The 26,801-nt window shown below is 48.0% G+C and overlaps 1 protein-coding gene across 10 annotated transcripts in view; it reads left to right on the forward strand.

Moving 5' to 3' along the window:
* Positions 1-26,801, forward strand: part of Ttc41 (tetratricopeptide repeat domain 41) — a 63,277-nt gene that overhangs the window by 24,332 nt on the left and 12,144 nt on the right. For 6 of the 10 annotated variants that reach the window (XM_039079430.2, XM_039079429.2, XM_039079432.2 and 3 more), the window contains 10 exons: positions 2,330-2,490; positions 3,381-3,816; positions 5,284-5,523; positions 8,590-8,788; positions 9,892-10,070; positions 14,040-14,179; positions 19,400-19,571; positions 20,191-20,338; positions 22,312-22,464; positions 25,537-25,670. In XM_039079430.2, coding sequence (XP_038935358.1) covers positions 2,330-2,490; positions 3,381-3,816; positions 5,284-5,523; positions 8,590-8,788; positions 9,892-10,070; positions 14,040-14,179; positions 19,400-19,571; positions 20,191-20,338; positions 22,312-22,464; positions 25,537-25,670 — 1,962 coding nt within the window. Of the gene's footprint in view, positions 1-2,329; positions 2,491-3,380; positions 3,817-5,283; positions 5,524-8,589; positions 8,789-9,891; positions 10,071-14,039; positions 14,180-19,399; positions 19,572-20,190; positions 20,339-22,311; positions 22,465-25,536; positions 25,671-26,801 lie in introns of those variants that run through there. The other 4 variants (XM_063263760.1, XM_039079434.2, XM_063263761.1 and 1 more) reach the window with 2 other exon arrangements.

Below are 26,801 nucleotides of genomic sequence, written 5' to 3' on the forward strand. Positions count from 1 at the left end.
GCTGCTGTTGTTATTTACTTTGGGGATTAGCATTCCGAGTTGGAGGGAAAAACAAAACCAGCCAGCGCACTAGTAAGGGAAACAAGACTCTCCCACTCTGGTTCACCACCAAGCAGAAGGAAGGCTGCAGTAAAAGAGTCTGCCTTGTAGCTGTTGCAGCCTAATTAGGTCCAAATGGTGCGGGACATTTTCAGCCCCCACCACCGCGCGCAGCTGGCTTCCGGGATGAGGTGGAAGTGGGTGCAGGAGGCAGAGCCGCCGCTGAGAGAGTGCAGCTGCGCAGTGCAGATTCAGCTAACTGCGGCCCATTTTTCTGTGGCCGACCTCTGTTCTCTGCATCTGCAAGCATTTCTCCGTGAGGTGCGAGTAGCAGGGGCCCTTCCGCTCTTTGACACCAAATACCACACGCGACATATCCCTTCCAGGACAAAGCGTTATGTTGGAGAACTGCCACTGTCGGACTCTCCTGACTTCTGAGACATGCTTTGTAGAGTCAAGTTTTCTTTTGATGCAGTTCTCTCCTCTCCACGGTTCCCTAGAACTGGATGGCACTCCTACAAGGCGAGTTCTCCAGACTGTAGGCTCCCTGAGCACCAGGCATCCGGTTAAGGGCTTCTTCAGCTCCTGTTCCAGGCCTTGACCAGCCTTGGCACCCTGACATCCAGACTGCCAGGGCCACCATTGGCACTACTGGTAGAGTAGAGAGTCTAAACCCTGGCTTCTGTTGACTCTGAAGCTCTTTGTCCTCAATACTAAGCTATGTAGCCTTCTAGAGGCAAAAAAAAAGGAAAAAAAAAAAAAAAAAAAAAAAAAAGAGGAACCTCTCTCAGCCTTTTGGAAGATTTCCTTCTTGGTCCTCACCCAACATTGGCTCACAAGAGAACCTACCTTTGAGTTGGTGATGTGAAATGGGCAGAAAGCCTCAGAAGGACCTGCCAGGCCTTGTGTCCTGGGCCAAAATCACTTCCTAGCCTGACTTTTGTCCTTGGCTCCATGTATTTGGTTTCTCTGGAGTAGACCCATCACCTCAGGTCCCTTCCCTCCATTTTCTCTGGTGGTGAAATACTTGTCATTCATGGGCCACCCCTCTGTAAGACTGTAAGACTGACTGACAGCCTGTGTAGCCCCAGCCCTCGTGAGTGTGTGTGTGTGTGTGTGTGTGTGTGTGTGTGTGTGTGTGTTGCTTCATGTGGATAGCTCCCTCTGAGTACTGTGAGCTTACCCTGTGTGGTCTCCCAGTACTGTGTGTTTTAATGCTTGTCTTCCCCCGAAAGCCCTGTAAGTTCAGAGAGTATGCCTATTTTATTGGTTATTGATAAACCCGGTGACTGGAACAGGCATAGAGGATTTCCAATAAATCTTGTGTTGAATGACGCTCTCTACCTACATGACCACACACAAGAGCATGCACACACAGAGAGAGCTATGTCTGCCTTTTGGTGAGTCATTAAGTGGGGGATTTAAACATTTGAGATGTTAACATTTAAGTCAGACAGCAGGCCTTTAATGGAGATGGATTGGCTCTTATCAAACAAAGGGAGATCTTTAGGATCATTTTCCAGTACCATCATGTTATCATTTTCTTGAGCATCATCTTAAGGAAAAATAGCTATGCTCACTAGACTGTCTTTTGCTTGGTGCTTTTCTTCTTTGTGATGATTTTGCATAAAACTCTCATAGCCTGGGCTGGAGGGATGGCCCAGTGATGAGAGCCCGAGCTGCTCTTCCAGAGGTCCTGAGTTCAGTTTCCAGCAACCACGTGGTGGCTCACAACCACCTGGGATCTGATGCCCTCTTCTGGTGTGCAGGCACACATGCAGATAGAGCACTCATACAATCAATCAATTAATCAATCAATCTTAAAAAAAAAACAAAAACCAAAAACAACCCTCCATAGTCTTTGGACTGCTGGGGATGTGGAGACAGGAGAATCCCGGGAGCTCACTGGTCAGTTTGTGTAGCAGCATTTGTGAGTTCCAGATTCAGAGAGACCCTGCCTCAAAGACTTAGGTGGGGAGGAGAATTGAGACGACCAGACATTTACCCCGCCCCTCTCCCACACATGTGTGTACACATACGAAGCCTGCACAAATACCACACATAGCATTTTTATACGAAATCCTGAAAATGTATCGGAGACATCTGGTGACAGATACCATCACTACTTTGGCCTGCGTGTCTTGAGGAAGCCAGCCCAGCATGTGCCTGTGTCAGCCACACAGCTGGAGTGGCTGGCACTCGTTCCCCAACCTCTCTGCCTCCCCAGCCATCAGCACACATGAGCAACGATGGGAAGGTTCCCACCTAACCTGAAACTTCTGTATCGTAGGTCCCCAGCTTGAAATGGATTTCCTCAATGAAGACTCGAATGTCTTGGTCTTTTCGCTTCTCATAGAAGTGTTCATGGCCGCTATCAGCCTAAAGCCGTGCATCCTTGTATTAGATGGGATCGAAGAGCTGGTCGGTATTTATGGGATTTCAGGTCAGAAGGTAACATCTTTTAAAAATAACATTTACTTTTTAAAAAGGAAGAGTCCATTATTTAGGGCGTGTATAATACATTTCTACTGTGTTGTGTTTCTAGGTATGTCTGTCATTGATTTTAACTATGGCTTTATGCTTTATTAGACAAATACTTACGTGCCATTCACAATGGGCTTGGCTCCATGTTAGGAGCTTTAAACGTATCAACATGTTCTTTTTGGCCCAGAATCAAAGGTCTAGAATGCACACAGCCATTCAAGAAGAGACTACTCATCATCCTTGCTTGGACAGAGGGCAGAGAAAGGTTAGGCTATCTAGGTGTTATCTGAGATCCAAAGATAATTAAAAGGTAGGATCAGAACCCAGACAAAGAGGGCCAGTGGGATGGCTCAGTGGTAAGGGTGCTTACTGCCATGGCTGACAACCCAAGTCCAGTGCCCAGGATCCACATCGTAGGAAAGAACCCATTCCCAAAGTTATCCCATGACACCTGCCTGCACACACATATGTGCACACAAAATACATAAATGGAAACATCATAAAAATTTGTAAATGATCAAGAAAATATCATATTAGGTATACCGTGACAGTTTTGCTGCAAAAAGTAACAATTCCTTAGTATATAATGCAAGGCCTTCTTATTTTATTAAGTGGTCCAAATTGCCTTTTACTAGATTTTTTCCCCTGATTATTACTGTAGGTTATTCTTCAGAAGGGAGAGTCCGGATTTGTACTATTAAGATTCATAACAGATGAGTCAGTCAAATGTGGTTCATTCTGTGTGATTTTTTTTTAAACTACCCTATTCAAGTTACCCTCTCTGTACTCGCATACAATTGCTCATGGACTCTAAAAGAAAATTTAAGGTCTTTGAAGTTTTCCAATGTCTCCGATAGGCGAAAGATTTCTCCTGGCTGCCGCGCTCGCTCCCTCCTCACTGTAAATTCATTCTGAGCAGCGTCTCCTCCAGTCTGTCCTGCAAGTCGCTGTGTGCCCGCCCTGACGTGAAGACCGTGGAGCTCAACAGCCTGGGGGACGAGGACACAAAGTTCAGCATCTTCAGGCAGCACCTTTCAGCTCCCGACCAAGAACGCTTTGGGCAGAGCAAGCCCATTTTGCGGAAGAAACCAAACCTGAACCCTCTGAAGCTCACGCTCATCGCCAGCGAGCTGCAGGAGTGCAGAATCTACCGCAACGAGTTCCAGTGTCTGAGGGAGTACTTGGAGGTTGCCTCTGTGCAGGAGCTCTGGGAGCTGATCCTGAAGCGCTGGGTTGAAGATTATAGTTGGCCTTTGAAGCACAAAGAGACGACCGTAGACAACGTGATTTCAGGTGCGTGGTAGCTGATCCCAGACGGACCTCAGTCCTTCAAGCTTCTCCTCTTCTATGGCTCCATTGGAGAGGGTTGTTCTCGTTTCTCGGTTGTTTTGTCTCTGCTGCCCCCTGCTGGTGCAGTCCCTCACCAAGGAGAACGGTATTCCCTGGCTTTGTTTTGCTTCTGAGACAGGGTCTATCTGCGTTGTTCTGGCTAGAACTTGCTGTGTAGACCAGGCTGGACTCAAATTCACACAACTCCACCTGCTTTTTGCCTCTCAAGTGCTGGGACTGAAAGTGTGTACCACACACCCAGCTCTCCTGGCATCTCGATTCCTGACTTCCCCTTTGACTCTCTCCTAGACCTTTCTCAGTTCTGTCACAGCTCTTTTCTTCCAAGCTGGGGTCAAAAACAAACAAGCAACACGTTGGCTCCTCTTGAGAGTCTCTCATTTGTGGTGAACAATTTATTCTACAATTTGTTGATGGTAGTCAACAAGCAGGCTTTTGAAGGCTTTTCTTCTCTCTAGCCACTGCCTGTGCGGTAGGCCTCTGATGTCTGCTTTCAGGACATGGAACCTAGAGTAGAATGCAGTTGGAGAGGAAGGTACAGGACTCATTGATTACTATTGTACGACATTGTCCCACACAGTTTTCCCCTCTACAGTTTGCAATTCCATTAAGAAAGTGGACTTTGATTTTACTGTATCATCCCCCACCTCCACAGAGGAGGAAGTGAGATCCCCTAGAAGAGTCACAAAGCCTATCTGATCGGTTCTATGCAACTCCACCCCCAGGACTGCGCAGTATACTCCTTCCCACAGCAGCAGCAGCTTCCCCAACATTGGCCCGTAGTACTGATGGGTCTAGGGAGTTCCAAAGCCACAGGTCTAGGAAAAAGTTTGGTAGAGTTCACTCGGGTTCAAGGGAAGCTTCCTCACCTTGGTTTCAGATCTGCCTTCAATTGGAGGCTGTAGGTAGTGTGGGTCCCCTCAATTCAGGAGAGGCAGCGGACCACGGTGCCTGGTGTCCGTGATCGGAAGGCTCTCTATAGTTGGCAGATCTTAAAGCCAGTGAGAGGACAGAAGCGTAAGGGTCCTTAGATGGTGTCTGTGAGCGTGACACTTCTCCAGGAGAAGCTCCTGTCCTAGCAAACACCACCGCACAGATTGCTTAGTGTGCTGATCAGGAAGCCTGATTGTTTGTCCCTGGTAATAGTTAGGACACTGCCAATGGTGGGTGACACCAGGGTTCTGAAGGCAGAATGGGTTCAAATCCCCTCTCGGCACTTTCTTCTGGGTGACTTTGGGTAAGTTATGCAGCCGGGCTGCACTCTCTCCTTTGTAAGACTGGGGCCAATACAGCACTTTCTTGGTTGGAGGAGAGAGAGGATGCTAACTGGCATGGTGGACTCCCTACTTCCACTGACTGGCTGTCTCGCCTTCTGTTCCCCGCTCCCCCCCCACCCCCACCGTGGCCGCACAGGACTGAGTGGCTGGGTGGTGGACGTGCTGTGTTTGCTCTGCATCTCCCACTGCGGGCTGGCTGAGGACGAACTGCTCCAGATTTTGGACATGATGGGCTACAGGGACCACCACAAAGTGACGGCGGTGCACTGGGCAGCCTTCCGCAACGCCACCAAAAACTGGATCCAGGAGAAGCCCAATGGCCTCCTCTACTTCCAGCACCAGTCCCTACGGAATGCGGTGGAGCACAAGATGCTGGGTGAGGAGCTGATTCTGTGAAAATGCCTGAGGGCTCAAGGAGAGTCACAGCTACAGGGTTTCTCTAGCGGAAATAAGCAAACGTGCAGGACAACCGTTGCCCAAGTTAAAGGAGACCTGGCTTCAATGGCTGAGTACTCCAGGGGTTATTCCTTCAACGGAGTAGACTCAAGTTTGACTTAGCTCCTTCCAGAAAGTTACCACAGCAGCAGTAGCTGCTGCTTCTGCTCTTCCTTCTCTTCCTTCTCTTGTTTGGTTCTGTTTTATTTTTTTTTTCCCCTGAGTTCTGGAACTCACTCTATAGACCAGACTGGCCTTAAACTCAGAGATCCGCCTGCCTCTGCCCCACAAGGGCTGGGATCAGAGAGTGTAAGCCGCCGCCACCACCTAGCTCGCCATGGCATCTTCTAAAATGATTTCTTTTTAATTAGAAGCGATTAGTTTGCGATCGTACAGAACTGGTAAATTCCTATGCAGAGTGTTTCACTCTTTTAAACCCCATTTCTCACTTTTAAAATGAGGATAATGACATTTACCCTGAGAGTAAGGAGGGCTCATGTAAATGTAGCACCTCACGTGTTATCCCGATGATCTTCCATGGCAACCGTTTGAATGACAGCTCTCTAATATCTTCGCTGGTTGGGACTATATGACTAATTGGCCATGCAACATTCAAGATGATTCTCCCCTTGCATTTCCTGACCTGGATTAGAGTTTCAGGCCCCCAGTCCACAGGCAGACATAATGAAGCCTTGTTCTCTTAAGCCACTGAGATTTGCAGCTGTCAGTCTAGAGCATTCTAACCTCCCACGAGTCCTAATAGAGCACAAATGATCAAGGCTAAGTTGTCGATGAGAGCTGTGCTGCACTCTGTATGCAAAGACGATGCTGGGGCCAGACCATCCCCTGCATCCCCTGTGTAGCTGGAGGAGAGAAGTTACCCAGTCTGTCTCGTTTTAAGTAGCTTCACCTGTCATCTGAGGACTGGTAGTCATGCCTTCCTCACGGAATTATTCTGTGAAACGGTAAAATGAAGCTCAGTGTTATCTACAACATCCTACAGTCACCTCCTTTTCCATGTGTGCTGACCACTGAATCCAGGGCCGTGTGTGCTAAGTACACTCATGCTCTACCCATGAGCTACACCTCAACCCCAGATGTTGGTAATTTTAGTCTTTCTGCTTAATGTTTCCAAGTTTGGGACTCAGAATATTTATTACTCACCTCATTTATTTTCCTCTCACCTTCTACCTTACTTTCTCAGTGTAGCACTCACAAAAATGCCTTCATCGTACAGCAAAGGAGGGGAGTTGTCTTTTTTTTTTTCTTACCATGGGTCTCACATCCATTGCTTTGCCACCTTTGACTACATAGCACAAACTCTCCCCGGATGTGTGGGTGACTTGCAATCCATTTCAGCACAAAGGCAGAAGGTTAGACAGAGGGTTCTCCTCTGTTACAGTTTTTATGATAAGCTGAGCTCAGTGTGCCACCTAGTGTACGTTCCATTCATCTGGCAAGAGTGTTAAGCGGGAAAAAATGTAAAATGTTTCCATTTTCTAGATTGGATGTCAGCAGGCTCTGGGCTTTTGAGAGGCTTGTTTCTGAGTGATGCAGCCTGTCAGAACCACCCCCCTTTAGGGAGGAACACGCAGTAATTAGCTTTAGCACCACGTTCCCATTTGCTTGCTCAGCAACCACCGGGCCCTTAGGAGGTCTAAGAAGAAGAATCAGGTCTCCAAAATGCTCACCCTCACACATTAGCAAGTGTGTTTGGGCAGCAGCCATCCTGTATACTCAAAATAGAGAAGTGGGCTGGAGAGATGTCTTAGTGGTTAAGAACCATGGCTGCTCTTTCAAGAGGACCCAGCTTTGACTCCCAGCAGTCGTGTGGCAGTTAACAGCTGTCGGGACTTCAGTTCCAGGAGATCTGATTCTCCTTTCTAACCTCCATGGGCACTGCACACATGTGGCGTACAGACGTATATGCAGCCCAAACACCCATACACATAAAATAAAAATAACTAATATTTTTATATCTCTAACTACCTTCCTATTCCTTCTATCCCGTCATTCTCCAATTTGGTTCTTTCTTTTTTTTGGGAGCTGGGGACCAAACCCAGGGCCTTGCACTTGCTAGGCAAGCGCTCTACCACTGAGCTAAATCCCCAACCCCTGGTTCTTTCTTTTTAAAAAGTGTATGATCATGTGTGTGTTTTCTTTTCTTTTTTAAAATTTATTTTATGTATATGAATACACTGTCACTGTCTTCAGACACACCACTTCAGACACACCAGAAGAGGGCATCAGATCCCATTATAGGTGGTTGTGAGCCACCATGTGGTTGCTGGGAATTGAACTCAGGACCTCTGGAAGAGCAGTCGGTGCTCTTAACTGCTGAGCCATCTCTCCAGCCCTCCAATTTGATTCTTAAAACAAACAAAACAAACAAAAACAAGAAAATAGGAAAACAATCCAAAGTGTTTCTTTGTGGGAGTTGGGGAGGGAAACTCAATATGAAAAGTCCATACACTTACCCCTAATCATAAAAATGCTTTCTGGAGGAAACAGAATGTTGCATAAGATACGTTTTTTTTTTTTTTTTTTTTTGGTCATGTGCATTTGCGGCTGCGTGTCTGCATGGGTGTGTGCAGGTGTGTATGCATAGGTGTGTATACATGTGTGCAGAGGCCAGAGGTTGATATCAGATGTCTTTCTTAACTGCTTTTCACATTATGTATTGAGGCAGGGCCTCTCACTTAAACCCAGAACTCATGGATCTGCCAGCCTAGCTAGCTGGCCAGCTAGCCTGCTCCAGATTGATCTTTCTCTGCCTCTCTAGTGCTGTGATTACGGGTGAACCGTCCCACCTGCCTGGTGTTTATATGGGTGCTGGGGACTCAAACTCCAGGCCTGAGGTTTGTTCAGCAAGAACTTTCCTACTGGGCCACCGCCCCAGCCCTGTGCGAGCCACTTTCAAAGACACCAAGATACAGAGTTGCCATATTTTTGTGATTGTATTTTCATACATGTCAGAACTGTGAGGCTGCAATTGGTTTTGAAATAGGTGTAACCATTTCGGTGAGAGAGAGCAATCCAAATGTGTCCCAGAACAGCACGAATCACAAGAAGGTACACTTCCACCAGGTCCTGATGAAGTACTTCCAACGGCAAACCATCTTCTGGAGAGTGTATCAGGAGCTACCGTGGCACATGAAGATGAGTGGGTATTGGGAAGGCCTGTGTGGCTTCATCACGAGCCCCATGTAAGTCCTGCTCGATTTCCATGGAATCTTGACGTCACATTAGCAACATGGCTTCCCTGAGCAGCTCGTTCATTTATGCATGTGTGGGACCTCAGTGTGGAATCCGCTTTCGTGGTGGGTGGCTCCCCCAAGATGCTCTGTTTGATCTGCCTCTCCTTCACCCCCCCCCACACTCCTCCAGGCATTCCGAAGACAAGAGGGATAGATGGGGGTGGGGGGGTGGGGGTGGGGGGGTGGGGGGGTGGGAGTTCATGCTGGTGCTTGCCGCTTCCGCCCTGCTTTTCCTGGTCCACTCTTCTCTTGCTCCCCCCACTCTTTTCCCTGCTTCCTTCCTCTGCCCATTTGCATTAATTCAGCAAGTTTATTGAGGTCACCCTGTCTCGGCCCTGGATTAAGACATAGCCCGAAGCTCTTCCTTCTAAGCTTTCCATTTCTTGAGGGGAAGGGTGTGGGGATGTGGAGCTAGACAATTATGGTAACCGGGGGTACCATGCTTCAACGTGACACTGCAGGCTCAAGGGCTGAAGGGACCCCGTTGCCTGGTGGTAGAGCCAAGGAGCCTGCTCAGGGGAGCGGTGTTCTGAGCAGGTGGGGGTGAACTGGCTCTCACGGTGGGAGAGTGAAGGCTCACCTTTGTCTGGTGGCAACCAAACCTGTAAGAAGTTTGTAGGGCAAGCTCTCTAAGGCTCTGGGAACATTATGGAAGAGAGGGCAGGCAGAATGTAAGAGCCAAGGGTGGGGACACAGGCAGACAGACAGACAGACATACAGACAACGAGAGAGAAAGAGAGAGCGCTTATGTGTCATGGGGTATATATAGCTCAGTTGGCAGAATGCTTGCCTGGCTGAGACTCTTGTCATACACAAAGCCCTGTGTTTGGTCACTTAAACTGGGCATGGTGACACAGATACGTAATCCCAGCATCTGGGAGACCGAGGCAGGAAGAGCAGAAATTCAAGGTCCTCCTTGGTCTGGAATATATGAGATCCTGCTTGGGAGAAAAAAAATCAATAAACGGTTACGGCTAGTCTAGTGAAAAGTGGGAAGTGGAAGAGTGACTTCCTTCAGCCAAAGTAACTCACGTGATTGTGTGTGTCACAAGCATCACAGACTTCATATCAAAAATCCAAAACCCGAGTTTGTGGACCAGGCTGCACCTTGTCCACTACTGGGATGTGCTACTGGAAGCCGGCAGTGACGTATTGGAGGCTTTTCTGCTCTCGGCTGCCAAGATAGAAGCGGAAGACTCCCAGAAACTCAAGAAGCGGACCACGCTCTCAGGTAGGCCAACAACATGCCTCCGACCCACACCCTCCCTCATCTACAAAGGAATGACAGTCTGTCCCGAAGCCGTCTTGAGTGACCTGGCCGGGGAACGCAGATTGAGGTTACCCCAAACTTCACGCTCTAATGCAGAAACAGCTTTATGAAGTTTTGGTGGTTTTACAGAACAAAGAAAGCCATAAATCAAGGCAAGTTTAAAATACATCAGAGAGGCTGGGGAGAGCTTTTCTGCAGGCCTAAGATGCTATCCGCTGAATCTTTGCTTTAAGATTGGTGGAAGCTAGAGGTCTGCCAAGTTAATAGATGGTGAAAGATTTTAATCTATTACTCACAAGATGCTAGTTCAGACACAGAGGTGGGCAGGGAATGGCTCTCCTGGAGGGCAAGAACTAGGCCAAGATCACAGGATTAGCTGGTGGACTGCAGTATTCTTGCCTCTCCACAGTGCTGAAACTAATCAGCCAGTCAGGGACTCCTCTCAGGAGTACATTAAACCCAGCTGTGGCTACTTCCTCTGTAGTCGACTGCGTTTCCTCCTTCCATGACCCAGCCTGACAGTGCTGCTGTTGAAGGCGGTCTTGGGCCAAGCAGAGAACTGCTCTTTCTCTGCTCATTCTCGGGTTTGGGTAACACTCTGGACAGTATTTTTACCCCTGTCTCCCATAAGTAGGCCTTTGCCTGCTCATCCCTCCTCCCCATCCTCTACTTCCAGCCTACTATCCAGAGTGACAATATCCTTCATTCTTACAGTAGGTTAGCCAAGCACCTCCCCTGAACACGGTCTCACAAACACAGCGGTGAACAGGCGGATGGAGTCCTGCCGGCTTACAGTCTGGAAATCCCAGGGATCTGATCCCTTCTTTTCTTCCTTTGTTTGCAAGACAGGTTGACCATGACCTCGTTGCATAGTCGGGTGGATGTTACTCAAAATTTCAGCCCTATTACTTCAGACTTCCGTCGCTGAGGTGTATGAAATGCCAGACGGTCATGGATTGTATACACGCATCATTTTGGAAGGCACAATAGTACTAGTCAAGTCCTGATTGAAATGAAGGAAGCTGAGTCTCCAGGGGGGGGGGGCGAGATCCCCAGGGTCTTGAACTTTACCCTCCCTGCATCAGGTCTTGAACATGTAGCCTTTGCTGATTTATTATTATGCAGATACCCCTTTAATCTTGGAATTCATCCGCAACCCCCTAGGAATACTCTTAAGAATGCCGTATGTTACAGGAGATCAGACACTCACTCTCTCACAGGAAGCTGAGAGCTAGCGGGAGAAAGGTCAGTTCTCCCGGGTGGGACAAAACTCCTTCCTGGTGGCAGAGGGGCCTGTGGGACTGGAGAGCTCTGGAGAAAGTCCCTTAGCATCTCAGTGGAGACTTTCTGAGTGCAGAAGAGCCAAGGCCAGTGTATCCCTTTGGAGTAGGTGAGGGCATCCACAGGACTCTGTGGTGAAGCCATCTGAACAAACGCTCCATGTGTTCTTCTGGACCCTGCCTGGGGCTTCTGTGCAGAGTCCTGACCTTTGTAGCATTGTTTGACACCTCCCTCTTCCTCGTCCCTCGGGTTTAGTTGGCCCAGTTCTGAGATTTGACTTTGTAAAGTCTGCCACATCCAGTGTCACACCTCCAGCAGGTCCTCCTTTCCTCGGTCGGGATCCACAGTCATCTGTCAAGGCTGTCATGAAGCCTTGTATCTTTACCTTCATTTTCCTATCTTACTCACAATCCTAAAGTCTTATGGAAGAGACTCCAAATCACTGAGCCGTCTCTCCAGCCCCCACCCTGTGATTTTTGTTTGATTTTTAAAGAATGCAAATGTGTGGCATTTGGGGAATGATCTCAATTCAATTTTTAAAGCTGTGTGTGTGTGTGTGTGTGTGTGTGTGCTCACACATGTGTAATTACACTAATCAGACACAGGAAAGTTGGAAGTGCACACTGTAATAGACATGATCTTTGGTGCTGTTCTGCATACTCTATATGTCTTTGTACTTTTTTGCGTACACTAATTGTACTGTGTGTGTGTGTGTGTGTGTGTGTGTGTGTGTGTGTGTAAATAGGGTTTATTATGAGGTGAAGTTGAATACTCTCAAAAGACGAGATTGGAGAATGGCAGTCAGTTTTAGAATGAGGAAAACTGTTTTCTCGTCTCTTCCGTGTGGTGCTGAGTTGTGAAGGTGAAGATGTGGTGTGGGAGGCAGGGTTCCCGATGGTTTTCTGAATTACTTATGGTGCCGAGGTGACCAGTAAAAGCAGGAGTGGATGTGTCAGGATAAAAACCACAGCTCTCATCTTTTGGTTTTTCGAGACAGGGTTTCTCTTCATAGCCTGGGCTGTCTTGGATCTCTCTCTGTAGACCAGGCTGGCCTCAGACTCACAGAGCCCCCAAGTCCTGGATTAAAGGTGTGTGCCACCACCTACAGCTCTCACCGTAAAGGAAGTGAGAGAGTTTATTTTGGAGCCATTTTGAGTGGCTAGGACCTGGCGACACAGATTTAGATCTCCCTACTTTTCATGTTCCAATGTAAGAGTGGTTTTATGAAGCTGTTATGGTTTTACAGAACAAAGTCATAAACCAAGGCAAGTTTTAAAATGCATTGGTTGGTACATCAGAGAGGCAAGCACAATGAGATGAGGGGAGCTGTGTGCTAGGCCTAGGATGCTATCCGTTGACACTCGCAGTTCTTGCATTGGGGGAAGCTAGTGTTCTCCTCAGTTAATAGCCTCTAAGAAGCTTTCACGTATCATCACGAGGTGTTACTTCAGATACAGAGTGGCTGTTCCAGAAGGCAAAAACTAGCCCAAGATAAAGGAGTTAGCCCAGGCAGGACCTTTCCAACTCAGTCTTCTGAAAAAGCAGGGATTACAAGCCCGCCTGTGTCCCCGACCAGGTTTCCTATTTTGTTCTAACATTTTTTTTCTGTTTAATCTAGCGATTCAAGATAGTTGTAATAGAAGGCAGAATTATATAAGGAATGTAAACATTTTCCCTCTTTTTTCCTGAAAAAATTCGCTATCCAATACATGGATTGAGCTCTTTGGATTTCAACCTTTATACAGCAAGGTTGTACAATACCATTCTAGATCTCTACTGTGTCATTTTAACTACTTGCCGAGATTTGTAATAAGATGCTGGTGTCTTGAGGAAGCAATTGAAGCCTGACAGGGTGGTATTCGTCTGTGATCCCAGCTTTGAGGGCAAAGTGGGGGATTGTGAGTTCAGGGCTAATGTGGGCTTCAGAGTGAGGTGTTGTCTCCAAAAACCCTAAAACACCTGTCACAAACAAAAACAAAGAAAAAAGAGCAACCCTCCCCCATACACACATACATGGACACATATACACACAGGAATACACACAAGGGGACACACACACACGGGGACACACACACAGGGACACACACAGGGACACACACAGACACACACAGACACATATATGGGGATACACACAGACACACACACACACACGGGGGACACACATACAGACAGACCAGGACACACACACACAGACACACACACAGACACACACAGACACACACAGACACACACAGATACACACAGACACACACACACACACACACACCGGGATACACACACACAGACATACACACAGACACACACACACAGACACACACATACACACATACACACACACACCACACACACACAGACACACACACACAGACACACACACAGACACACACACATACAGACACACACACAGACACACACACAGACACACACACACACACCGGGACACACACATCGGGACACACACACACACACACACACACACACACACACACAGACCAGAACAACACAGGACACACACACACACACACACACACACACACACACACACACACACACACACACACTGGGAAATGCAGCTGTAGCAGGATTAGCAGAGGTCCTGGGTTCCTTCCCAGTGTGCTTCAGGCCTCTCTCCTTTTCTTTCTGTCCCAGTGTTGGAGTGCAGTCTGTTCGAGATCACCGCTGCTGATAAAGGCAGAATGATACTCTTTATCGGAAGTTTCCTGAAGCTTATGGGCAAGATCAACGAAGCAGAAAAGCTGTTCTTGAGTGTCGAGGACATGTTGCTACAGGTAAAGTGAGAAAAAAACTTAGATCCTCCCAACTTTATTCCTCTTTTGTTCCTTCAGACACCATTGACCTTGTTCTTCTATAACTTGCTATACAGGTGGGGGTCAGTGCATTTACAAGTGGGGGGAGTCAATGCATTTACAAGTGGGGGGAGTCAGTGCATTTACAAGTGGGGGGAGTCAATGCATTTACAAGTGGGGGGAGTCAATGCATTTACAAGTGGGGGGAGTCAATGCATTTACAAGTGGGGGGAGTCAATGCATTTACAAGTGGAGGTCAGTGCATTTACAAGTGGGGGGAGTCAATGCATTTACAAGTGGGGGTCAGTGCATTTACAAGTGGGGGGAGTCAATGCATTTACAAGTGGGGGTCAGTGCATTTACAAGTGGGGGGAGTCAGTGCATTTACAAGTGGGGGGAGTCAGTGCATTTACAAGTGGGGGGAGTCAATGCATTTACAAGTGGGGGGAGTCAATGCATTTACAAGTGGGGGTCAGTGCATTTACAAGTGGGGGGAGTCAGTGCATTTACAAGTGGGGGGAGTCAATGCATTTACAAGTGGGGGGAGTCAATGCATTTACAAGTGGAGGTCAGTGCATTTACAAGTGGGGGGGGTCAGTGCATTTGTTCACCAGAGAGGAGGCTACAGTGTTAACCCACACCTCAATTGTACATCAATAATGCCAAACTTCAAATAGACTGTAGTCGGCAGAGAAGGACACCTGCAGGTTGGTGTCACTGTGGGAGGAGGTGGAATTATAGTTGCCTGCGACTTGGTTGCCATTTTCCTGAAGACATGGGGGAAGTTTGATTATTCTTTTTCTTTTTACTTTTTCTTCCATTTGTTTGTTTATTTTTAAGACAGGGTTGCTCTCTGTAGCCCTGGCTGCCCTTGAAGTCACTTTGTAGACCAGGCTGGCCTCAGACTCACAGAGATGCCTTCCCCAGTGCTGGGATCAAGGGCGCGTGCTCTACCACTACCTGGCGATTGATTCTTTCTTGATTGTGTTTTTTTCGGAACCATAAACTTTTGGCTTTACTGAGTGTAAAGTAATCATGACATTACGAGTCAGGTGACATGTAAATGAGGACTGACAGCAGCCCCTTGGTCTGGTAAGTGGGTGTCTGTGATGACACTGAGAAGGCAAGGGTGTGTGGGGGTCTGGGGTGCAGGATGTTAAGAAGTGAGTCTTAACAATGTAACCATGGGGAAGATGCACACATGGGGTCTGCTTGAGAAGCTTCTCAATAAAGAAGGAAAGGTCAAGTTTGATCCAGGACAGGTGTGTTTATGTGGGGCAGGAAAGGACCCTGCTAGAGGGCAGATTGCACAGCACACTGAGGAGACTGCAGCATGGGGCAGACATGCAGACTGAGGCCATGGGCAGGTCCTGGGAGGAGGGTAAGCTTCCTCTTCTCCAGGGGAGGCCCGACAGGGAAGTGGGTGAAACACTGTTCATTTGGAATCTGGTGGGTAAAGGCTCTCGCAGCCAAGCCTGATGCCCTGAGTTCAATTCCTGGGGCTCACATGATGGAAGGAGAGAATTGTCTCCTGCAAGGCAAGCTGTCTCTGATCACCCCATGTGCATCATGTTATACACACACCCACACACATGTACACACATGATACAAACATATACACACATGCATACACACACCCATACACACCCACACACATGCACACACACACGCACATGAATACACACATATACACACCTACACACACTTGGATACACATATATACACACATACACACATGAATGTACACATACACACCTACACACACATGCGTACACACATATACACACATACACCCATGAATGTACATACACACTCATGCACATACATATACACATATACACACATGCATACACACATATACATATATGTTCACACATACACACATGCATATGCACATATGCACACATACACAAATATACACACATACATACATGCATAACATAAACTTTCATGCACATATACATACATGCATACACACATATACATATATATGTACACTCACATACACACAAACATACACATACACACATATACATATAAAGACACAAACAAATAAATGTAAATACATTTTAAAATTCTTTTGACTTTGTTGAGACAAGGTCTCTTTATAGCTCTGGCTGTCCTGGAACTTATTATGTAGACCAGACTGGCCTTGAATTTTCCCAGATCTGCCTGTCTCTGCCTGCCTAGTGCTGGGAATGAAGGCCATTAGGCCTGGCAATAAAGTTATCTTTTAAATGAAGGGGTCAGAGAGATGGCTCAGTAGTCGAGAGAGCTCACTGCTCTTTAAGAGGACAGGCTAGGTTCCCAGCACCCATGTCTTCTTGTGGTCCACACCACCTATATTACACTGGGTCTGGTGGACATGACAAGCGTCTACCTCCACGGGCACTGCACATATGAAATGTATGTTCACACAGACACATTCACCTAGACATAAATAAATATACGAGTCTTTAAACAAAGGAGGCAAAATGACTAGCAGCACCATCTGTCATTTCCCAGGAGCTACTCTGATGTACATTCCATCAGAGCAGGTCCTATCCTGACTGGTGGCTGTGTGGAAGCAGACTCCATGCCCAGGCTTTTTTGAAGAGGAGCGCGGACCCAGGTTGGGACCAGTGCAGTCTCTATGGAAATGATGAGAGGTTTCCAGGAAGTGAAGGGTTCCAGGAAGTGAAGGGTTCCAGGAAGTGAAGGTTTCCCTTGTTTTCCTCTTGTTTTAATTCAACTGCTGGATTTGTTTTTTTGTTTTTTTGTTTTAATTTTCTAGAGTTTTTAGGTCGAAGCCTGGGCCCTGGCAGCTCCAACAAGCTAGGTTGAGCCACTCATCCTCAGTGTGCTGATTAATGAGACAACAGATTCTAAGAAACAGCAAGGGACAGGGATAGGAGACTTATCCAGTGTGCCTGCCCATCCTGGGGAGAGGAGACATTGAGAAGTCCAGTCGTGCCAAGTTCATCTCTCAGATCCTGACACGAGGCCTAGGTTCCCATAGAGAGTGCAAGGCATGCCTAAGTAGTCCTAGATGAGATGTGGTCTTGCCCATCGCAGAGTTGGCATTGCTTCCAATCCAGTTGGCCTGCCTGGTGGTCAGAACTGTGTGTCAGGACTCTTGCTCCCTCTGGATAACACCAGGGTTTCATTCTCCCCTCCTCCAGCATGAAGTTCTTAGGGGGAAATTCCAGTCGTGTAGGACCATCATCTAGGGATTGGATGGCCAAAGAAAGGGGCTTTGTTAGAATGCCTTCCTTGTTGCTAGGATAGGCACAGTTTGAGGCACTAAATGGCAGACACTTACTTCATGGTCCTAGACTGGAAGCCCAAGGTTGAACTGCCCGTGGAGCTGATGTCTAGTGAGGGTTCGCATCCTGGTTCGTAGGCAACCATGTTTAGGCTCTGTTGTCATGTAGGGGAAAGAGAACTTTGGGGGCTCTTTAGATTTTTCTATTTTTATGTATTTAATGTGGATTCGTGTTTTGCCTGTGTGAGGGTGTCAGATCCCCTCGAACTGGAGTTACACATAGTTGTAAACTGTGGGTGCTGGGAATTGAACCTGAATCCTCTGGAAGAGCAATCAGTACCCTTAACCACTGAGCCATCTCTCTAGCCTTAGGGCCTCTTTTAGAAGAGCCCCCATCCCCCCTCCCTTTCAGGCTAGTTTTATGTCAACTTGACAAAAGCTAGAGTTATCTGAAAGGGGGTATACTGGCTGGTTTTGTGTGTCACCTTAACATAAACTAGAGTCAGCACAGAGAATGGAGCCTCAGTTGAGGAAAAGCCTCCATAAGATACAGATGTAAGGCATTTTCTCAATTAGTGATCAATGAGGGAGGACCTAGCCCATTGTGGTTGTCCTGGGTTCTGAGCAAGCCAGGGGGAGCAAGCCAGTAAGCAGCACCCCTCCGTGGCCTCTGCATCAGCTCCTGCCTCCAGGCTCCTTCCCTGTGTGAGTTCCTGTCCTGACTTCCTGACTGTGATCTGGACGTATGAGCCTGATAAACTCTTTCCTCCCCAATTTGTCTTTTGGTCACAGTGTTTTATCACAGCACTAGAAACTGTCACTGAGATGGGGGCAATGGGGGAGGTAGCATTAGGAGGGAAGCCTGGGTCGTTAGGAATGTGAGCATTATGAAGGGTGTTGTAGTCAGGATTCCTTCCTATTGCTGTGACGAGATGCCATAGCCAAGAGTGAGTTGGGGATGAAGCGGCTTATTTGGCTTACACTTCCACATCACAGTTCACCATCAAAGGAAGTCAGGACGGGAACTCACACAGGGCTGGAACCTGGAGGCAGGAGCTGGTGCAGAGGCCATGGAGGGTGCTGTTTATTGGCTTGCTCCCCTGTTCCCCTACAGAAGCTGAGGACCACCAGTCCAGGGCTAAGGCCACCAATAAAAGGCTCGGCCCTCCACAGTGATAGAAAAAATGCTTTATAGTCTGGATGATGGTGACGTATGCCTTAATCCTGGCACTCAGGAGGGAGGCAGAGGCGGGTGGATCTTCAGAGTTCAAGACCAGCCTGGTCTACAGAGTGAGTTCCAGGACAGCCAGGGCTACATAGAGAAACCCTTTCTAAATAAATAAATAAACAAACAAACAAATAAGAAAGAATAAATAAATAAATAGGAAAGAATAAATAAATAATAAGAAAGAAAGAAAGAAAGAAAGAAAGGAAGAAAGAGAGAAAATGTCTCCACAGGATCCAGCTGTAAGGCATTTTCTTTCTTCCTTTCTTTTCTCACATTCCTAACCTCCCAGGTTTCCCCTGAGTGCTGGGACTCTGAGAGGACATACATACTCGGTCCACATGCCTGCCTTTCTCACAGCTCAGCTGTGGCTGTGACAGCCGGAGATGGAGCAGCTATTTTAGACTGCAAAGAGTCCTTGAGAGTGGAGGCCAGGAAGTGTCAAGCCATGAGAGAACAAGTGGTCAGACATCGAGATCATTTATGACTGCAGCTTCAGGCCACCAAGTTCCTTACCTTTCTCTTGTTCCTCTGGGGGTTTTTAACACTCCTAGGTAATCGGTAAAGACATTGCCCAAAATGGATTTGTAGTTTGCTGTATCTGCTAATAAAGGTCTCATCACAGCCAATTATCTGATAAATATTTAAATTTCTCTGAGGAGTGATGTTCCGGGTGTCACTAGGGGCTAACAACCTGTTTTCAGGAGCGGCTCCCTTTCTCGTTTCTGTACAGAGCCCATCCATGACAGAGATGCTCCTCAAGGCTCAGAACGCCATTGGAGAACTGTATCTTGACATCGGGATGATGCAGAAGGGACTCACGTATTTTCAGAAAGCTTGGTCAAATCTGCTGCGGTTCACACTCAGCGACCTCAAAATCAGCCAGGAACTGATGAAGCAGAAAGGTAGGCAGACACCCGCAGAGGCCACTCCACCTCTCCCAATTCAGAGAGCAGCGCCAGGGACCTTCTCTCCCTGGGAAAGGGACTGGCTAGGTCATTTTAAAGAAAACTTTTTGCAGCCAAACATGGTGGTGCATATCTTTAGTTCCAGCTCTTAGGACGCAGAGGCAGAACCCGTGTTAAAAGGTGAGCATTATAGCTGACATAGGCGTGAAATCTTTCTCGATGCTGAAGAAGGTGAGTCCTTGAGGCTCCATTACCCCCTAACTTGGCTTGCTAGTCATTTTCAGGCCACTGGGAGACCCAAAACCAATCAACCAATCATGGTGGATGCCAGCTGAGGAATGAAACTGAGAGCTATCCTCTGGCTTCCTCGTGTGGGCCTACATGCTCATGTGTACCTATGCCATCCCACCAGTCTTCAGGTTCATAATGTTGTCACCTTGGTCCTTGGACTGCCACATGCATACAGATGTTTTGTATGGAAACAAACCCTATTCAGTGTAGATCAGTGATTGATGTGTCCAGAGAAACCCTGGTCCTTGGCCTGGTGAAGAAACGATACTAAGGTTGATGTTGACTCTTAGGCGCTGTACCCTTTGTCAACATTCATTCCCTGTAGTCAAAGTGATGAATAACCTGGCCAAATCGGCGTCTGAGGAATTCTTAAAAGAAAACCATGTTCTGGAATACGCCACTGAAGTCTCCAAGTACGTGATGGACAACCCCCGTGATCAGGCTACCATGAGATATACTGAAGGTGTTCTCATGTAAGCGCGACAGTTTCTCTTGCTTTCTGAAGCAGCTTCTTCTTCTTCTTCTTTTTATTAATATGCTTGGGGGGCTGGTGATGTAGCCCAGTTGGTAGAGTGTTTGCCTTGCGTGTGTGAAGTCCCAGGCTCAATTCCCACAACAGCATAAATTGGGGACAATGATTCATGCCTGTAATCCCTGCGCTTGGAAGGTGGAGAGACAGGAGGATGAGGAATTCAAGGTCATCCTCAGCCAGTCTGGGCTAACAGGAGACCCGTCTCCATAAAGCATATGAATATTTGATCTGTACCTGTAACCACATCTTCCACCTAGCTCATTTGGTCCCACGCCGAGCACTGGAGAACTCATTGCCCAGCACAGAGCATCTCAGCCAAGGGTGGTCAGGGCCCTTCTCAAGGCAATTTGGGCAGAATCCGGACATCTTTCTGGTTAACGTGACTGGCAGGAGGACTTCTATTGGCATCTAGAGGTGGGGGCCAGGGATGCTACCTATACGGTATAGAGCAGACCCACAACAAGGAATTATCCCACCCAAATGTCTACAGAGCAAAGGTTGAGAAGAGCTCTAGTTTCTTCTCCTCCTCTTCTTCATACTCTTCTTCCTCCTCGTCCACTTCCTCCTCCTCCTTGTCCTCCTTCTCTTCCTTCTTTTCCTCTTCTTCTGCTGTCAAGATATTCCCAAGTAGCCCAGGCTGTGAAATTCACTATGTAACCTAAACTGGCCTTGAACTCATGATCCTCCCACATGCTGGGATTATTGGCACGTTCGATGCTGCCTGACTACTCTGGTTTCTTTGTACAGGTATTTCTGGGGTCAGGTGAGTGTATCTCTGTGCTAGAGTATGTGCTAGCATGCACAAGGCTTTGCTGAACCTCTGGTACTGCTCCTTCCTAAAGGCACAGGTCACACATGCTCATGTATGTAGACACACACACAGACATACACAGACACAAATACAGACACACACAGACAGACACACAGACATAGACATGCAGACATACACACACAGAGGGACACAGACACACAGACAGACACAGACACATACACACACAGACAGACACACAGACATAGACATGCAGACATACACACACAGAGGGACACAGACACACAGACAGACACAGACACAAATACAGACACACACAGAGGGGCATAGACACACAGACAGACACAGACACAAATACAGACACACACAGAGGGACACAGACACACAGACAGACACAGACACATACACGCACAGACAGACACACAGACATAGACATGCAGACATACACACACAGAGGGACACAGACACACAGACAGACACAGACACATACACGCACAGACAGACACACAGACATAGACATGCAGACATACACACACAGAGGGACACAGACACACAGACAGACACAGACACATACACACACACAGAAGGACACAGACACACAGACAGACACAGACACATACACACACACACAGAGGGACACAGTCACACAGACATACACAGACACAAATACAGACAGACACACAGACAGACACATACACAGAGGGACTCAGACACACAGACAGAAACAGACAGACACACACAGAGACATAGACATATAGACATAGACACAAACACACACACAGAGGGACAGGGACACACAGATATACACAGACACAAATACAGACACACACAGACAGATAAACAGACATAGACATGCAGACATATACACACAGAGGGACACAGACACACAGACAGGCACAGACACATACAGACACACACAGACAGGCAGACACGCAGACATAGACATACAGACATAGACACAGACATACACACAGAGGGACACAGGCGCACAGACAGACACATACACTTCTCAGTGCTTTTGAGGGTCTTGATCCCCCTGCACCCCCCGGGTTTTATGAGTGCTGTTTCTTGTCCAGTGAGTGCGAATCACTTACTAGAAGCATTCTCCTTGCCTCGTAAACCACAGGCCTGTGTTCCATTCTTAGGTTGGCTTCTGGAAACGCGGCCCTTGCAAAACTCAAGTTTCAAGAGTGTTTAAATATCAGAAGACGGCTATTTGGCAATAAAAACATACTAGTTGGAGAAATCATGGAATTCTTAGCAGATTTGCTATTTTTTCTTCTAGGAGAAAATGAAAAGTAAGTTTCTACCGACTTTCAAGGAACGTGTCTCTCTCCCAGTTCTCTAACGTCTGGGGTGTGCATTGACCCATAGGGCCACCTTGCTTTGTCTCTAGTCCTGCTCATCAACTGAGTGGAGTGCACCCTTCCTGAAGGCCCTGCCCTGCTGTGTTTGTCACAGCATCTACTACAAGGCATTCTGAAAACTCTGGGTCTACACAGTTGGGGGCTTAGGCAGCAGGTAAAGACAGGAGTCCAAGGCTCTCACCGTGAGTGTTAACGGGGCTTGTGAGCGGTGCACTTCATTAAGGCTTTGTGAAGGCCTCACCCTGGCTGCTGTCAGTGGGACCCCATCCTACTGTTCTGTATGACTGTGTGACCAAGGCCAGAGCCCCACGCCTCAGGTCAGGCTCCCCTTGCCAGTCCCCTAACTTCAGCAGGCTTTGAGATGTGGCCCTGTCCGAGGCTCCTCTCTCCCTGGGTAGAGAAGAGGGTAGTCGGGATCCTCACTGGGCCCTGATGTGAGCAGGTCTAGATCTGTTTTTGCTGGCTGCAGGCTAGTGTGGGAGGAGTTTCTTTGTGAAGCCTGAGAGTTAGCTGCAGGCTTGCTGCCCCCCCCCCCCCCAGCATTCCCTGTCACAGTAGAGTCAGAGTCAGCTGACAGTGTCCAGGGCTGCTCTGCTCAGTTGTGAACTGTGGCTAGGGTTCAGAGATCCCCTCCCCTTTCCCTCCTCTCCCCCTTCCCTCCTCTCCTCCCCTCCCCTTCCCTCCCCCCTTCCCTTCCTCTCCCCTTCCCCTCCTCTGCCTCCCCTTTCCCCTCCTCTGCCCTTCTCCCCTCCCTCTCCCCCTCCCTCCCCTCCTCCTCCCCTCCCCCTGCCTGTCTCTCCCCCTCCTGTGTCCTAGTCTTTCACTTTCTCTAATGTTAAAGCAATTTTATTAGTAGCCATTTCTTGTTTATCCTGGCTAGCTTCCAAATAAATTAGACGACTATAAATTTTATTTGATAGGCTTTACACCACACCATCTGAGCACTTACTAATCTATTCTAATTCTCTAAGCTAATCTAGCCACTTCCCAGCCAACATCCCTGAGGTACTTGCACTTAGTATTGATCTGGCTCTCTCTGCTCTAGGAGTTTTCCCAAGGTATCTCCAGGACCCTGTCCTTGTGGCCTCTGCTTCCCTCCCCGCCACCTTCTCTTCCCCCCCCCCATCCCCTAGCTGCTGACTCTCCCCTCTACTTAGTTATTGGCCTGCCAGTTGTTATTGACAAGTAAAAGAACAAATGCAGAGCGATGTTTACACAAATTCGAGGGGAGATTCTTCCAATCAGCACTACAAGGCCTTGTCCGGATTACATCCAGACAGCATCTGAATAACACAAGGTTAATCTTTACACAGTGCACAGAAACATTGTGCCTACCGGTTAAGACCATCTCCCTCCTCTGTCTTCAGTTGACGAATGCCTAAAGGTAGCTGAATAAAAATGAGGGCAGGATCGCTCCTGGTGGAGAAGGTTTTTATTGTAGATATGAAGGAGAGTGCATCCAGAGGCAGCTGGAGGTGTCCAGACTGAACCAGACCACGAGAGGAGAAAGACAGGGGGTGGGGCATGAGGAAGGTGGGCGTGGTCAAGAGAGGAAGAGGAGAGAAGAGACAGGACAAGAGAGGGGACCAGGAATCAAAAGTGCAGGACCAAGAAAGAAGCCGAGAAAGCATGTAGCCAAGATGGCTGAGGTATATAGGAAAGAGACACGGGGGGCAAGGAAGGGAAGGGAAGCTCAGGGGCTGGAGAGGTTTAGGGTAGGGGGCAGGGAGAGAGGTGCTGAGGAGAACCTTTTCTTTTTAATTTAAAAAAAAAAAGATTTATTATATGTAAGTACACTGTAGCTGTCTTCAGACACACCAGAAGAGGGCATCAGATCCCATTACAGATGGTTATGAGCCACCATGTGGTTGCTGAGATTTGAACTCAGGACTCTGGAAGAGCAGTCAGTGCTTTTATAACAGCTGAGCCATCTCTCCAGCCGGGAGCCAGGACTCTTAATAAGTACTTGCCACAATGGGAGAACCTGGCAGCCAGAGTCCATTCTGATATGTTAATAGGCACCTCAGCCATTTGCTTGGGTTTCCTTGAGGCCTAACAGTAATCTATAGTACTTGAGTATAAATCCACCTGTGCCCTTTCTAGCTGATACTTCAAAGGCGAAGACTAGTCCAAATAAGAGAGGAACTAGGTAAAGTGGTGGCTGGGCTTGTGTCTCCCGCTGGATTCAAGGTCTGTTTCTGTTACTGAATAACTGACATGGGACAGGTGTTGACCATTTGTGCTCCCATCGACTTGCTGTTTGGTGAGGTGGGCCGTAAGAGGGTTTCAGAGGGCTGGAGTCTGTGGTGGTAGAGCAAAGGCATGGCAGCAGGAACAGTTGACAGCTCACGTTTGATCAGAAAGTAGAAGAATGATTCCAGTCTCTAGAAACCTCAAAGCCCGCCCTCAGTGACACACCTCCTCCAGCAAGGCCACACCTCCTAATCCTTCTCAAAGAGTTCCACCCACTGGGAACTAGGTATTCAAACTTACGGACCTCTGGCGACTCTTCTCATTCAAACCACCACAGAGGCCCTAGCTTTGATACCTAGCACTGCAATAATACTAATAATTAATAACAATACCACCACCACCAGGAACAACAGCAACAGCAGAGATTGAGGAAGAGGCTAACGTGGTAGGATGCCTGCCTAACATGCACGAAGGACTTAGTTCAATCCCCAGCAAAAAACCGTGTGGAATGGAATATGCCTACAATCCCAGAACCTAGGACGAGAGGCAGGTGCTGAAGGTCTTCCTTGACTATATATAGATGGAGTTTTGATGCTATCCTGAGACTGTCCTTAAGGAAAAAAAAAAAGCCCACAATCAGCGTTACATAAGTGTACCTTGCTTTATCTTCCACCACTTGACTGAGGGAGCCAGAGGGCCACTCTTACTCTTTGCTCCCCATCTTAAGACGAGCACTTGGAGACCGTTTGTCGAACAAATGTATGTCCTATTTCTCCAGTGCAGTACTTGAATGGAATTTCTGTTTTCCAGATCTCAAAGGAAGCAAGCAATTGAATATTACAAACAAGTAATAAAAATCAAGGAAAAGGCAGATTCTGTGGCCACCTGCAAGCTCGTGAGGAAGCAACTAAACATAAGCCTCAGTGACACCTTGTGTAAACTAGGTAATGACTCACGGTGGCTCTCCCCTGGGCCAGCCGTGCATGTTCGCTTACTTTAAGAATGGATTCATACGGGGCTGGGGATTTAGCTCAGTGGTAGAGCACTTGCCTAGCAAGGGCAAGGCCCTGGGTTCGGTCCCCAGCTCCGAAAAAAAGAAAAGGAAAAAAGAAAGAAAAAAAAAAAGAATGGATTCATACTTGCTTGTGTGTGTGTGCGTGCGTGTGCACGTGCGTGCGTGTGCGTGTGCGTGTGCGTGTGCCACTGTCTGCAGGTGGAGGTTAAAAGCCGTATTCCCTTCCACTGTGTGGGTTCAGAGGATTGAATTCAGGTCGGCAGACTTGGCAGCCAGTGCCTTTGCCCACTGTCTTAGTTACTTTTGTTTTTGTGCAAAGAGTCAAGGCAGCTTCTAAAAGGAAGCCTTTGACTAGAGAGGCTTGCTTACGGTTTCCCAGGGCAAGTCTGTGACCGCCATGGTGAGAAGCATAGCAGCAGATAGGTAAGCATGGTGTTGGAGTTGTAGCTGAGAGCTTACCTCTGATTTTCAAGTTGGAGGCAGAGAGAGGGAGGATGGAGGAGGGGGGAGGGAGAGAGAGAAAGAGAGAGGAGGGGGGAGAGAGAGAGAGAGAGAGAGAGAGGAGGGGGGAGAGAGAGAGAGGAGGGGGGAGAGAGAGAGAGGAGGGGGAGAAAGAGAATGAGAGAGAGAGAAAAAAGGAGGAGGAAGAGGAGAAAGAGGAGGAAGAGGAGGAAGAGAAGGGGGAGGAGGAAGAGGAGGGGGAGGAGGAAGAAGAGGGGGAAGAGGAGGAGGAGAAGGGGAGGAGGAAGAGGAGGGGAGGAGGAAGAGGAAGAGGAGGAAGAAGAGGAGGGGAGGAGGAGGAAGAGGAGGAAGAGGAGGAGGGAGAGGAGGAGGGAGAGGAGGGAGAGGAGGAGGGAGAGGAGGAGGAGGAGGGAGAGGAAGAGGGAGAGGAGGGGAGGAGGAGGAAGAGGAGGAGGGAGAGGAGGGGAGGAGGAAGAGGAAGATGAGGAGGAAGAGGAGGAGGGAGAGGAGGGGAGGAGGAAGAGGAAGATGAGGAGGAAGAGGAGGAGGGAGAGGAGGGGAAGAGGAAGAGGAAGATGAGGAGGAAGAGGAGGAAGAG

Source organism: Rattus norvegicus, chromosome 7 (genome assembly GCF_036323735.1).
Source record: "Rattus norvegicus strain BN/NHsdMcwi chromosome 7, GRCr8, whole genome shotgun sequence".
Lineage (NCBI taxonomy): Eukaryota > Metazoa > Chordata > Mammalia > Rodentia > Muridae > Rattus > Rattus norvegicus.